This window comes from Stegodyphus dumicola, chromosome 2 (genome assembly GCF_044657685.1).
Source record: "Stegodyphus dumicola isolate Sdum_Otavi_A_Nest chromosome 2, ASM4465768v1".
Classification (NCBI taxonomy): domain Eukaryota; kingdom Metazoa; phylum Arthropoda; class Arachnida; order Araneae; family Eresidae; genus Stegodyphus; species Stegodyphus dumicola.
The window spans coordinates 253,961,647-253,977,725 of NC_140769.1; the positions used below are offsets into that span (position 1 = coordinate 253,961,647).

At 33.4% G+C, this 16,079-nt stretch overlaps 1 protein-coding gene across 9 annotated transcripts in view; it reads left to right on the plus strand.

The window, feature by feature from the left end:
- The window catches only part of pasha (microprocessor complex subunit partner of drosha), a 93,312-nt gene that overhangs the window by 64,328 nt on the left and 12,905 nt on the right, over positions 1 to 16,079 (plus strand). For 8 of the 9 annotated variants that reach the window (XM_085812049.1, XM_085812052.1, XM_085812053.1 and 5 more), the window contains 5 exons: positions 2,997 to 3,083; positions 5,024 to 5,124; positions 5,238 to 5,337; positions 6,475 to 6,531; positions 11,656 to 11,739. In XM_085812049.1, coding sequence (XP_085668175.1) covers positions 2,997 to 3,083; positions 5,024 to 5,124; positions 5,238 to 5,337; positions 6,475 to 6,531; positions 11,656 to 11,739 — 429 coding nt within the window. The remainder of the gene's footprint in view (positions 1 to 2,996; positions 3,084 to 5,023; positions 5,125 to 5,237; positions 5,338 to 6,474; positions 6,532 to 11,655; positions 11,740 to 16,079) is intronic. The other variant, XM_035352993.2, reaches the window with a different exon arrangement.

A 16,079-nucleotide genomic window follows, 5' to 3' on the forward strand; every position in this document is an offset into this window, starting at 1 on the left:
TATTGCATGTGTAATGAGAAGTATCATATTATTTGCTGGAACATACTTGCTGCATGCTAAGAGACTTTTTGGAATGTTTATTTTATTGCTGCTTTTGTATTCTTAGTATACATTTGTGATACTAATATATAATGAATTGATGAAAAATAGAAAGTTTTGTTACATTATTTATAAAAATCGAATGAATTTGTGACAACAATGATTTTTCAGGGGGTGGATATGTTACTGAACTGAATAATAATAGATTGATTAGATGAAAGTACCGTAATTTCGCACGTATAGTCTGCAGACACGATTTTATATAAAAAAATTTTCAAAAATCGTCAGATAGTCCGCACCACCGGATAGTCCACGGACTATACGTCCGAAATTATGTTTTTTTAATACGGCAATATTCCCATGCCTTTTAAACACATCCTTTTGTTTGCGCCAATTTCTCACCGCTTTCTCGTCCACTTCAAAATAACAGGGTAAAATCCTAGTACACGGTGCAGCCTTGGTGCGACTTTGAAAATTATCGCCAACACCAAAAATGATCCAAAGAATGCCTATATATATAGTATACACACATAGTATATATACTATATACATAGTATATACTATGTTTAACTATATATTTTCTTTGAATGACCCGCTAACTACTCATCGTATATGTCCCGTTTTCACTGCTCATCATAAAGTCGCCAAAAGTAGCCAAATCCCGTATGCACCGAATACTAATATTAAACCAATAACGGCCCGCTTCTCTATTTCATCTTATTCAGCTTTCTCAACTACCTTGAGTTTAACTCAGCAGTAAAAACTTTGGGGATGTTTCATCAACGTTATCGAAGATGAAAGACAAAATACGAAAACAAAATACTGTGCAACGTGCTATACTCGTGATAAGTGGTAATGAAATGTGACCTTCGACCCCACTCACTCGGTGTTGCCGAATCACGCTTTTTTCTTCCTACTCCAGGTACTTGCTACTATGGCTCCTAAAAACCGAGCTGACGCATTACTTTTCCCCCTCCCGGCAGTTGCGCTAAAGCAGTGCGAAGGATACTGGGATACAAGACTCTGGTTGCACTAAGTGAGTGCTCACACAAGACTTTCTTTGGCTCATATCCCGGCATCGCTTGATGCGCGAGCCTGGATTTTAGGAGCTCTACTTGCTACTACTCATTCGTTCTGCACTATGCTCTATGGTTTACTATCGATACGATACATACGAATGTTTTCTTGGAATCTCGCGCTTTTTTTATATTTGATCATCGGCAGTTCACGACAGCGTGTTTTTTAAATTTCAACGATTTTAACCGTGAACAACCAGGTATTATCCGCACTGGTGGATAGTCCGCAGCTTCAAAAATTCGCACTTTAAACACAGATAGTCCGCGGACTATACACGCGAAATTACGGTAATCATATTTAGCAAGACCTTCATTCTCTTTCGTATGGTCATATTGTTTTCCACAGCAAATATTATGTTCTGTATATTCTCAACATTGTATTGTAGTTGTGACTTTATGTTAATTTAATTCCCAAATTTGTAATTTTAAGAAAATAAGAACTTTCTTATCTGGAGTTATTGCTTCATGAAATGATTATGAATACTGATAGCCATTATAGCCAACATAGTGATTTGAACTATGAAAAATTTCATAAATATGTCCTAAAATAGGAACAGCAGAAGACTGATAATTAATTGCAAGCTATCATAATATACACTGACTACCAATAAGTATTTGGACACCTGTGATAGAAAAGAAAAACTAACTTTATTCAAAATCAATAGTTGGTAGAGCCTCCACAAGAGGTAATTACAGCGTGGACCCTCCGGGGCATACTTTCCACAAGTCTTTGTATGACAGCTAGTGGTATTTTCTTCCACTCAGCTTGGAGAAGACGTAGAAGTTCCTTCACCGATTTTTGCACGGGTAGTGCACCCCTGAATTCGGCGATGCAACTCGTCCCAGAGGTTCTCGATAGGGTTCAGGTATGGACTGTGGGCAGGCCAGTTCATTCGATGAATTCCATTGGCACCATACCAAGCCTTGGTTAACGTCGAAGCATGACAACTGGCATTGTTGTCTTGAAAGTAACAGGGGTCCAACCCACAAAACTGCCTCAACGTAGGAAGCACATTGTCATCCAAAATAGTGCAGTAGGCATCGGAGTTGAGCTTACCATGAATGGGGACCAAGGGTCCCAGCCCATACCAGCAGAAACACCCCCAGACCATAATTCCACCTCCGCCGAACTTGACTGTTGGTACAATGCATTCTGGCAGGAGACGTTCTCCAGGTAGACGTCAGACCCAGACCCTGCCATCCGAATGGTAAAGGGTGAACCTTGACTCGTCACTCCAATGAACCCATTTCCACTGATCTACGGTCCAATTTCAATGTGCTTTGCACCACATTAACCGAGCAGTGCTGTTGGACTTGACTGTTGTTGTTGGACAACGCTGTTGGCTGTGATCAAAGGCTTATGGGCAGCAGCACGACCATGAAAACCAAGCAGATTCACTTCCTTACGGATGGTATTCATTGAAACAATACTCCCGGATGCCTGTTGAAACTTCTCGCGGATGAGGGCCATCGGTTGTGTGCAGTTCCACCGAATTTCTCTCGACAGCACTCGTCGGTCCCTATCTCCCAGTTTCTTTGGTCTGCCGACTCGGGGCACATTCCAACAATCACCGCTCACCTTCCACTTCTTAATCACATAGGCCACTGTTGATTTTGGGTACTTCAGATCGCTAGATATGTCCCTTAAGGATCGACCACATTTGTGATACCCGATAATTATACCTTTCTCGAAATCAGAAAGCTCTGAACTGTGAGGCATCTTGCATGCAACTAAAGCCGATGCTGTTTCCTACACGATATATACCGGCGGAGTCCGTGACGTACCTTGGGACTGCAGATATTGTCATTTGCATAGGTGTCCAAATACTTATTAGTAGTCAGTATATATAGGAGGTGTTTTACGTTCTCATTCTTCTTCAGGTTTGTGAAACCTGTTGGCTTCTTGCTAGTTCTCAAATGTTAGTATTTAGAAAAGTAAAGATTCTATGCTATATAATGATGTCAAAGGTGAGTATTAAATTATACTGAGAAATTTGCTATTTGTATTTTTGCTCATGTAACTGGTTGTGACTTTGCTTCAGTTTCATGTTCTCATTTGTCATGATATGTAAAACTTGAATAGTCAAATTTTTAATCAAGTCAGCAAAAGGAGACTTTCTTATTTGGAAGTTTTATGCTATATAATAACCTCAAAGGTGACTATTAAATTATACTGAGAAATTTGCTATTTGTATTTTTGTTTGTGTAACTAGTTGTGACTTTCCTTCAGTTTCATGTTCTCATTTGTCATGATTGTAAAACTTGAATAGTCAAATTTTTAATCAAGTCAACAAAAGGAGACTTTCTTATTTGGAAGTTTTATGACATTTTACATGTTTTTACATTGAAATGAGTCTTTCAAAATATGCATTTCAGGAGGTTTTTGTATTAAGCTCAGTCTTTGAGAGCATTGCTGGACTAGAAAATTCTTCTTGTTTAGGACATTTAACCATGTAATTAAGTGCTACACAGAACAAGATATCTGCCATTGATAGTGTATAAATCAGAGATAGTGCGGAAAGCTCAGTAATGCTTACCAGTCATAATCTTTAATCAATGTTTCATTTCTGGTGCTTTTGACTCAAGCAATGTACAAATAATGTGGGATATGTCATTCTTGTTGACTTTCAGTTGTATAAACAAGAAGTATAAAGGGATTATTAAATTTAAAAGCCTTCTAACAAGCACTTTGCATAACATTTATTTTCAGAGACAAGAAGATATGAAGAAGATATATCAAGAGCACTGATATATCTTCTTCATAGTTCACTCAGAATAGTACATCTTTATCAGCATAAGCAAAATGTTAATCTTAATTACTCAAGAGCTACTTTTCATAGTCATGCCTTCTGGATATATGTGAGATTTAATTCCCAACATCTCTAAACAACTTATTAGAAATGGTAACAATCTCCAACAAATCTGTCATCAGAAAAGCAACTGAACACAGAATACAATTAGATAATGACATAAATTAATAAGGGAAAAATAACCAAATAATTCAGTATATAAATGATGTATTCTGTATATGCTTTTAAATGTGTGGGCTTTAGCTGTCCTTCCCCCCCCCTTAGATGTACTTGTTATTCTATAAAACTGATCACTAATAAATCTGTAGTGTACAGTGTGGGTGTAATAGCTGTATTGTGTGTGTATATATTGTGTACTGATGCACTGGCCATAATTTGATTTCTCATTATACATTACCTTCTTTATACTTGCTTTTAGGGTGTGAATAAAATTGGCAATAAGTCCTATGTTTTTTGTAGGTTGTAGAGTTATTTTCTTCTGCACAAAGTGAATTTTTTTTAATAAATGACATCTAGCTACAACTCCAAAACGTAACATGTGTATTTAATGTGGGCTACTTATATTTATTTTTTAAAATGGTGTTTGATTTTTTTTGTATAATTTTAAAAATTATATCTATTTATGTATTGCACACATCATATTAAGTACATTACATATTACATAGAAAGTAAGAAATTTATAATCAAATTCACAAAGACATGAAAGAAATGAAATTCAATACCAGTTAACTTCAAAATTCCTGATAAATATATGTAAAAAATATGAACCATTTGTCACTAAACCAGAAGAATTCCTGAAAACTACAGATACAGAAATACAGTTGTGGTTGATTACGTATATTTATTGGGAAATGGATTTTACTGTTATTGAATTTCATTTTTGCCATTCCTTTGTGAATTTGGTTCTAAATTTCTTACTTTTTATTTATAATTGATTAATTTTTCAGTAGCATATTGCATGGAAATAATATAGGAATAATTTTGTTTCAAAAAATTTGTGATACTGTAATTACATAATACATTTATATCTCTTTATTTTAAATATGTATATATATATATATATATATATCTGAAATTTACACAAAACTTTCATATTAGTTCTTTGATCAAGTACGAGTTGAAGATCCACGTGTTTGTGAACTTTCTGTGAAAGCTGGACAACCGTATCCTTACCAAATATTACTAGAATGTTTAAAAAGGTATGAAAATCGATATATTAATCTGAGATGCATGTTATTCTAATTTTATTGCTACATAAAAATTTTTTTGTGTATAAATATATTTTTCTTCAAAGTTTGTTTGTTATTTTTAGGAATTATGGTATGGGCGATACTGAAATTTATTTTACAATGCGGAACTTAAAGCATCAGAAAAATGAATTTTTAATGAAAGCAGGGAAACATCAAGTTTCTGTAAGTATTTTATGTAAAACTCACAGGTTTCTCTGACTTTTAATTATGGATGTTTTGTAAAGGTAATCATTATTTTAACCTTACCAACTTTAGTTGTTGTTCTCAATGTGTCTGAAATTATCAATAAATAAATAAATAAATAAAATTTTAACAGATAATTACAACTAAATCATGTAAATTTCTAAATAAATAATTATTTTCAGACAAGGCTACAGAAACCAACATGTTATTTAAAAATTTTAAATAAATATCTACTTTGAACATTGATAAAACCTTATTTATTAAAGCATAATTACATCAAAGAGACTTAAGTTTTTGCACTTGAATTTATATGAAGTTGAGAATATTTCATTCTTAGTATCATTCTGACTCCAAAAATTATTTTAGTTCCATTAATATACTCATTAGTGCAATAGCTTATTAACTCACTAGGAAAATGTGACTGCAAATTGCAATAACTCTAAAAAAATGAATGTCAACAATATGTTATCTTCAGAGAATTCACTAACTGCACTTCTTGAAAACATTCAAGAGCACTGATATATCTTCTTCGTAGTTCACTCAGAATATTGATTTGTTATCTTACTGCAAACTTTTACTTCCTCTCACTTTCTCTTTAATTATATTGGATCAACATAACCTTTTTTAAATTTTAAATTTGTTTGTAACCCTCATATTTCTTCTATTACCATTACAATTTTCAGTTTTAAATTGATTGGTTCTATTGCCTTGATCTTTTGTGTACTAGCAAATCGTGCTTAATAAATTTATTGTACTTAAATAAATTTATCTAAATACAATTGGTATATTACATTATATATCTAATCTTACATGTAATACAGGACTAATGTAAATGCTTCATCAGAACTCAGAACAATTATTACAGTTACGATAATAATTTATATATGAAAAATGATCAGAAAGGTGAATGTAAAAATTTTTTTCATAAAAATACTTAATAAAAAAATTCGATTTAAAATAATAAATTGCGATTAATTCAAAACTAGTAACAATTTTGATTATGTTGTTCTAAATTATAAAAAGCCAAAAGTAAACTTATTTCAGCCTTATTATAATTTTTGAATTACTTGTATGCTTATGTAATTTATCTTATCATTATTTGCTTTCCACTTCTAGGTAGTATGTAAAAATAAAAGAGATGGAAAACACAGAGCTTCACAAGCTATTCTTCAGGTACAGAAATTTCTTCAAACAAATTTTTCTAATGAAGTTCTAATTAAATTTGATATGATTTCATTATGCTGTGCTAATTTTTTAAGGGTAGATTTTCATAATATGAGTATAATTTATGGTATAAGAAAAGGTCAGTAAGATTTAAACTCTTTTGCAGTATGCTATGAATTTAAAAATAGAAAGTAAATTAGCTGTAGCTAAGCTTAAAGTATTATGTGTAAGTTGTGTCATTAAAAAATGATATTTATTAATGTTAATTTATATCATAAAAAATTTGTCCATGCATCACTAAAATATGAATAAGAATACTATTTTGGCTGTTTACCAATTTTTATTATTTATTTTCAAAACTGTGGTATCTGATGTACTATTTTCTTACAATACTTTGATTTTAATTATTTTACACATTTGAAGGAATGTCTGAAATTTTGGCTTGTGGAATACCATGATTCTATCTTTTAAATTTTCATGACAAACTTTCTTTTAAAAATTTTGATTATTTTTTCAATTAAGATATTGAAAAACTTAATTCAATAAGTGTGAAATAGAAATGAGTGTAATTCTAACTTGCTATCCAAATATAGAGTATCCTATAATCATTGCCGCCCAGACGGTATAGTGGTTAGGGGAGCCTGTCTGATGCTGAAGGGCCTGGTTTCGAATCCCGGAGAAGGCATGGTTGTAACTGTCCGTCCCATCATAGGAGGCAGTGGTGGCCCAGCTATTAGGTGCCTCCATAATAAAGAGATCACCACATCTGGCCTTAGTATAGACTAATGGACTCTGTTACAAAAATGTAACTGTTCACAATCTGTTATTGGAAAAAAAAAAATCTGCTACAATATTTAAAGGAACTAGCCTATATCAGCCAAGCCTTTTTGGCTTCGTGACTTTTTCATGTCTCAAAAAGGGGGGGGACATTTCAATCTGCGTTTTCTTGGAAATAACATAATATTAATTTAATCTTATTTTGTTTCAAATGGATGTTTGGTAATCAAATATTAATTCTTATTACATTGATTTCCTTTTGAGGATTTTTGAAGTAAAAATTATTAATATATAATTATTCAAAATAAAGTAAAGAATAAATATATAAGTGTGCTAAAAGTTTCCGTTTATCATAACACTATACATAACTGCCAACTTTCCTGGTTTTTTTAACCACCTCTACGTCTTCCAGTAGATCACTGAATCTCTGAGTTTTTGAATTTTAGCCTTCATGAAAATTTAATCTTATTTTGTTTTAAATGGATATTTGATAATCAGATATTAATTTTGTATTTATTTATTTCCTTTTAATGATTTTATATATTTTTGAAGTAAAAATTATTATTATATACTTATTTGAATAAAGTAAAGAATAAACATATAAATGAACTAAAAATTGCTGTTTATCATGATACTATACATATCACAACTGCCAACTCTCCTGGTTTTTCGAGCTACCTCCTCATCATGGCATAAATCACTGAATCTCAGAATTTTTAAATTTTAGCCTTTATAACAATGTTCTTCAGATGTATATGAAATTTATTGAATTAATGAAACTTAAATTGTGAAAATTTCATTCCCCCATTCCTAATGATTTTGAGTATAATTTCTGTCATTAAATTTTATTTGATCTGAATTGTCTGAATCTACTATAGACATCAGTAAAATTTTTTGTGAAACTTCAACAAATGTTTAATCATTTAATATTTGTATTGAAGTTTATTTTTGCGTCAATTATGTGCCTGTTTTTGCATTAATATGTGCCATATTACTAATTTTATCTACTCAATAGTACATACATTAATTATTTGTGTTCTGTGTAAAGCTTTCTTTCTGTATTCAGGGTTTTCTCAGTATAAAAGTGATAAAAGATTTACAAAATGAAATTAGGCAAAGAGCATAAAATGTAAAGTATCTAATTAAATATTAATATTTCTATGTAAGAACTGTATTATAAATAGTTGCCTTACCGAAATAACACATGATGAAGTAAATTAAACCAATCTAGAGTTCTTTTGAAATGATGCTGTCATGCAATACAAAAACCTCCCCAAAACTCTGGGTTTCTGGCACAAGAACTACCTATTTTTTCATATTTCAAGGCTGGCAACTATGCTATCAAAGAAGAATCCTTCTGTGCTAATAATGATGAAAGCATATATTCCTTTTTTTTTTTTATAATCGATTTTTAATAAAGCCTCCTAACATTGAAAAAGAAAGGAATTAAAGTTTAGTAGTTATATCGTACAGAAAGTAACTTGAGTTTTGGAATTTAAAGAAAATGAAAGTAAATGTTTTTTATTACCCATATTTGAAAGGCACATTATTCAGCTATTTTTCTTACATAATCTCTGCATAAATTCAAACATTTATCACAATGATACATGAGCTTGTCAATTCCATTGTTATAGAATGTTGCCACCTGATACTTCAACCATGCACAGACACCTGCATGGAGTTCCTCATTATCACTGAAGTGCTGTGTTACAAGCCAGGTTTTCATGTGTGGAAACTGCTAGGAACTAGGTTCAGCCTGTATGGCAGATGAACGTAGTACTCTACGTTCTCCATCCAATAGCTCTTATCCAAAACCATCCAATAGCCGTCGAGTTCAAATGACTCTGTGGGGGCGTGCTTTGTCATGAATGAAAAAATCCTTAACTCAACTTTCCTCGACACTTGTCTTGTATCGCTCTTCTTAGCTTTCTTCTAAATGTTTCTCAATATCTTTTATTATTTATTGTTTCACGACGTTTGAGGTAATCCACCAGAAGCACACTTTCCCTGTCCCAATATTTACCAGTATCTTTCTTGATGACAATGTTTGCAAACATTTCCTTGTTTTTATGAGAGAACTTGTGTGACCCCACTCCATGTACTGTTGTTTTGTCTCATAAATCACGAACATACCGAGTCTCGTCTATTTCACAAAATTATTATTTTCTAATGCCACACACATTTTAAACCTTCACAGTGAAAAACACGGAGGCAACACATACCGCCAACGATTACATGTGTAAGTATTCATTAGACACCAATATTGGGATGCTAACACCATCTCTCGTTGCTGCATGCCAAAACATAGGTTACTTTCTAAATAACCGTCATATATTTTCCTTTTAATTCCCTTAAAATATGATCTGTGAAAACATTAGGTTTTTCTAATTTGTTTATGTAAATATCAAGTCATTATTAAAATATAAAATAAGGATTGTTTTTTGGGTGGAGGGAGAACAGATTTCACTTTCTTCCAAATCTCTATCTTTCTGTCGAAAAATGTATCAAAATAACATGTCGAAAGGAAAAGAAGAAAGATTTATTCCTAGTTCAGATATACTACTTAACATTTCTTTATTGCTGAATGAACTGTACAAGGTACAAGATGCTTTTTACCTTGTCCTTTCAGATCTCTAGACATGAAATCCTCCTGATTTTTTCCTTATATACACTGCTGATCGTAAATGCAACACCCTGCAGGAAGAATGCAAATAACAGGAAATTTACAACATGCATTAGCGGAGGTGAGATATGCAAATGATTAGAATTTCAGCACAGACGCACATCAAAGTGTTATTTAAGGCTTGGAGTTTTCGATGATTTTAAAATGATTTTAAATTCGATGATTTCGATGTTTTCAAAAAAAAAAAAAAAAAAAAAAGGATCAATTATGCCTTCTAGTAAACGGCGATCATCATTTGATCAAGTATCCGAGTTCAACAGAGGAAGGATAGTGGCCTACCAAGAGTGTGGATTATCTTTCAGCGAAATTGGTAGTCGTGTTGGATGAAACCAAACAACTTTAATGCGGATAAGTGACCATTGGATGCAGGAGGGTACGACGGACCGACGTGTTCGATCACATCCACCTCAGTGCACCACTTCACGTGATGACAGGAACATTGAGCGCATGGCAGTGACGGATCGCTCAGTCACATCACGAATCATAGCACAGCACATTCAGTCTGTAACGCATCATCCAGTGTCTGTGCATACCATTCGATGCTGTTTACAGCAGAGTGGTCTGTCCGCGAGATGTCCATTGCTTCGTGTACCCTTGATGTAGAATGACAGACGTCTCCGCCACCAATGGTGCAATGAAAGCAGGATGTGGGCGGCAGAATGGAATGAAATTGTCTTTACTGATGAGTCACGCTTTATCTGCAACACCACGATGGTCGTATTTGAGTCTGGAGACACCGTGAGAGAGGATGTTGAACAGCTGCATTATGCACCGCCACACTGGTCCTGCACTGGGTATTATGGTATGAGGCAGTATTGGATATCACTCTCGCACTCCTCTAATATGCATTGCAGGTACTTTAAACAGCCAGCGCTACATCTCCGAGGTATTGGAGGCAGTTGTCCTTCCTTACCTTCAGGGCTTGCCCACAGCCATATTTCAACAGGATAATGCGCAGCCACACGTGGCACCCATTGTCCAAGAGTTCTTCATCAATCGCCAGATTGAATTTCTTCCCTGTCTGGCTCGCTCTCCGGATCTTTCGCCAATAGAAAACATGTGGTCCATGGTTGCTGAACGATTGACCCAGATTACTACATCCCAAGCTGCCACACCAGATCAAATTTGGCAACGTGTGGAAGCTGCTTGGTCTGCTCTACCCCAAGAACACATCCAAAGTCTCTTTGAATCAATGCTGAGGCGTGTAGCAGCGGTGATCTCCAACAATGGTGGCTACTCTGGCTACTGATTTTGGAAGGAACCACACTTCAGAGAAGTCTATAAATTTAATCATTTGATACTTGATCAATATGTTATGGTGTTGCAGTTTCGGTGGCCAGCAGTGCATATTTGAGTTCATCATAAATGTTTCATGTGTACTGTTTTTAATGACCACAGTACAAGAATTTCAATAAACTGCTGTAGTAATTAATTTTTATAATTAATGCACAATTAGGATGTTAAGTGATGTTACACTGACCATTTTATTGATGTTAAATTATGAATGTCTGTACTAAATTTTCATCTTTGTCCTGCCATATTTCAGTAATTTAAGCTAAAACAATACTGCATATATGTAAAATCTGCTATTCGTTTTGAAGCATTCTGTATGCATTTGTAAATTAAATGATAAATAACTAAAAGTAAAAACTAAACATAAATCTTTCTTGTAGCTATTACATCCTCATATTAATTCTTGGGGTTCTTTATTGCGAATGTATGGAAAAGGATCCTGTAAAACATTAAAAGAAAAAAAAGTAAGTCTTTCTTTTTTATGTCTCTTCCTCTTCCCCTTACAGTTTTCACATTATTAAATAAATACTTAGGAAAGGAAAAACACATTTATTTTTAAAAAAATGTGAATTTCTTTATTGTTACACTATTGACATATACTCAGAAATTCAACCATGCATATTTCAGCAATTAGAATGTGATTATTTATTTATTTATTATTTGTTTCCATATATTAATAAAGTGAAATATTCAATGATACTTGTTACTTTTAGGCTTATTATTGAGTTTTTTTAGGTATATTATTGAGTTTTTTAACACATCCATTATTTTGAGCAAAACAAAGCTTCTCATTTAAAACTTTGCAGCTCATTTGGAAAAAGCATTTTGAAAGATTTTGTGTCATTTATGATGTTAATACTACAATCCTTCCTGATTTACATAATAAAATACTAGTTTAAAATTAATATTAATCATTGGTTATTAGATGAAAGTTTGAAGTGAGAGATAAGAAAGAGAAAATGCCATATCAAAGGCATATGTTTCTCCATTTTAATAAAAAGAATATTAAATTTTATTGGCTAACATGAAGTTTTTGCAATATAAATTTTAAATTTCCAAGATTAAAATTTTAAACTTTGAACAGACATTAAAAACTTGGTTTCAGGAATATATATTCCGAGCATTTTAATAGATTATGAAACTAAAATTTATTACATGCATATAAAATTAACATTACTGTATGATAGTAACAGATAGTGATAAGAAATAATAATTTTTTTAATTTAATATAGTACACAATGCTCAGGTTTAGTGTAGTGGTCTGTAAAATGTAGTAGCAAGGTAAAAAAATTACTTGACTGTGAGTCATTATTATTATGTATGATCATTATCTTAGTAGCTACATCATATTATCTCTTACTTGTATAAATTTAAGCTCAGATTTTAATAGTTGCCTAAAAGGGCTGTTTTAAAGCTTAATATGTTTATTGATAGAAATGACCAATAATGATAGCGCAAGCAAAATAGTAAAATGTCTTATAGGATACTAGATAAAAATATACATTTAGACTAACATGGGAATGTTATCTCGTATATTTGAAAAGTGAACAAATAACACTGGTTATCATTAATTAAGGAAAAATCACATAAATGATATTACTCAAAAAGTTACCTGTAGAATTTAATGAAATTGACTCACAGTATACAACACACAGTAAGTGTGATGGCTTCATGGTTCAATAACACACCATTAAAAAAAACGAAACAAATATTTATTAAAAATAACGTTCAAAGAATAATAGTAAACTCGGAGCAGTACCTTGCTTCTGCAACATAGCGAAATCTACCACCTTCCTCCTCTGAGGCTAACATGCAACTGTCGTCTCTCTCACTTGCAGGGCTCTCGCAGACAGCTGTTTGACTTAATGCAGCTAGATACATGACAGTAAGGTATAAAATAACATAAAAAGAAATTACCAGACTATTATGGTGTTATAGAAATTAGCGTATGTATAAAATGAACAAATGAGATATGTCAGTTTGGTGTAAGAAATTTACCTTCAATATGGAGTGTGATCTTCCCTATAAGCAATACAGCAGTGAGAGCTATTGATGTTGCAAAGCAGTTGCATGCATGGCAAGGATCTGAAGAGGAATGAAAGCAGCTATAGGTCTTCCTGAAACATCTCAAATATGTTCAATATGATTTAGGTCCGGTGATTCGAGCTGGCCACTCCATGGGCTGAATTGTTTGCTGCTGAAGGTAATCATCCACAATCTAAATCCTATGCAGTCTAGCATTGTGGTCCTGTAGAATGAAATCATCACCTGTTGCCCTAGCGTAAAGAATGCACATAAATATCAAGAATGTCATCTCCATAGGGCTGAGTATTCATGGTTCTATATGGAAAGATAAAGAGGTCTGTGTGCATCTCTTTCGCAGACATTTGATGGATGATAATGAGTTCCTAGTTCTCTCCAAATTAAATAATGCCTACTACCCCTTTTTAGGCTAAACCTGGACTTATCCATAAAGAGAACATCTCTCCAGTGTTCAGCCATCCAGTGGAAATGTTGACGCACCCACCTCAAATGTTCCCTTGTATGACATAACACGAAAGTGGCTGGTCGCCTCGTGTATTGACCTCCTTGGTGAAGCCTTCTGTGCATGGTTGACATTGACACCAACCTTTTGGTAGCTGTAGTAAGGAAAGGTACGAGTTGAAGTTGCGCTTCTACTCCTTTGGGCACATAACAACAAATATCGGTTATAAACTCTCATCATAGTGGTTGAACTTCCTGGATGCCAAATTTGTGGTTAGAAGTTGTTGCCAAAGTCTATTATGAACTACAGAATGACTCACATTTAATCACTTAGCCACTTCTGTCTGACTTGGTTCTGCTTCTAGTCTCTCAATAGGTCTCCATCACAGTTCTTCATGCAAATGATGCCTGCAGGTCATTGTTATGAATTGACTATCTGACAAGTAAACTTTCTCTCCTTTGATACCGGTTTTCCGGAAACTCATATATTTTCTGAAAGCTTATGTCGCAAGTAGAAAAACTGTGAAGTCTTAGGGACAAGCATTTAGGAGCTATAGGACCCATAAAGTATCATTAAAGTGTGTATAGATGGACATATTCCCATAATGACGTCTCTATTTCTTGTATGTCCATGCATCTTCTGCTTCCAAGGTACTTGATGGTAAAGTCCTACAAAAAGAACTGGTACCTGAAGGATGTGCGGGAAAGATCCAGCTCTGAATATTCATTTCTTCAGACACTACAAATCTTTTGTTTGTTACATAATGGACACAATCATTATCGAGACAGAGCACATTTGGCATAGCGATTACAGACTTTTCACTATATCAGTTCAGTGCTCATCATTTCAAGAACTTGATTAAGTATGCTTTTTATAAGGACGGATACTTGGAACCTGGAATATGGATTGTGCCTATGGATTACTGCTTTGATTCACTGACAAATGATGAGTGTGCAAAGTGTGAGGCTATTGCTTTTGTGAAATGTGCACAATGTTAACTGTCTTTCTGCCTGTCTCAGTGTTTATTTTATGAATTGCACCTTGATTGCTTCTTGTAATACATTTCACTTGAAGTCGATAACAGTTCACATTTTCAACATCCCAATGTATATTGTTTCTTTTTAACAAGTTGTTTTTTCCTTTATATTGAGATCTTCACCTTCTTAGCATATTATTAGTTCATATAAATATTCCAAATGAGCATTTTAGCGATGTTTGCTGTTATGTTTCCAACATTTTACTGATACTTTGTGGGTCCTATAGCTCCTAAACGCTTGTCCTTCTGCCAAGATTTCACAATTTTTCTACTTGTGATATGGGTTTCCGGAAAACTAGTTTTCAAAGGAGAGAAGGTTTATTTGTGAAATTTCTTATCTCAGTATGACAGAGGAATATGAAGGCTTGCTTTCAAAGGTGCAATTTTATGCTCCTCGCAGATGACGTATTTTGATTGCAGCACCACTGATTTGCATACTGCAGTTTTACTGAACACTCTTATTTCACAACATATTCAAATTTTATAGAGACTAGCTTATTTTTAATGAGTTATCACTATTTTTGTGATTTTTTTTTCTGAAACCAGTGTAGTTTAATAATTCAAATTTCAAAGCCTCACATCAACTTATCAAGGAGTAATGATTTGAAACATCAAAACCCAAATAATTAAGGAGTTCTGAACTTACATTTCATTCCACTTCACACTTTGAGCAAAAATAAATAAGTAAAAATAAAATATACATTTTTGTACTACAATAATATATATGTAATAAAAATAAAGAATGTGTAAAAAGATTAAATTAGCAATGTAAATTTCCCTTCTCAGTTCTAAAAATAGTAACCTCTCTTTGCACTGCGTCATTTCGAAACTAATCTATGCCATATGATTCTTACATGGTTGCCACGCTACCTGGAAAACCGGGAAAAGTCAGGGAATTCGGAAATTGACCAAAAAATTCAGGGAAAAGTCAGGTAATTTAAGTGTTTTAGTCAAAATCTGGAAAAGTCAGTGAATTTCATACAACGATCCCGCTAAAAAAAGGCAAGTTTTGCGCCGATGTCAGAAGAGATCACTTTTTTGGCGAATTGTGTATCACGTGAGTGTCATTCGGGCAGCTGGCATAAAGCCAATTTTTGCAGCTCCAATTTGATTGTCTTTTTAGAAAGGCAAAGCAAGTTTCCCGCAACTTTTGGTTTCCAGTAACCTCGAGAATCGTATGTTCAGTGCATGAACTAAAGAAAGTACCTGTTCTCGTATAAAACAAAATGTGTTTAATCCTAGTATACGGTACCATGAAGGTTAGAATTAAAAAAATATGCATT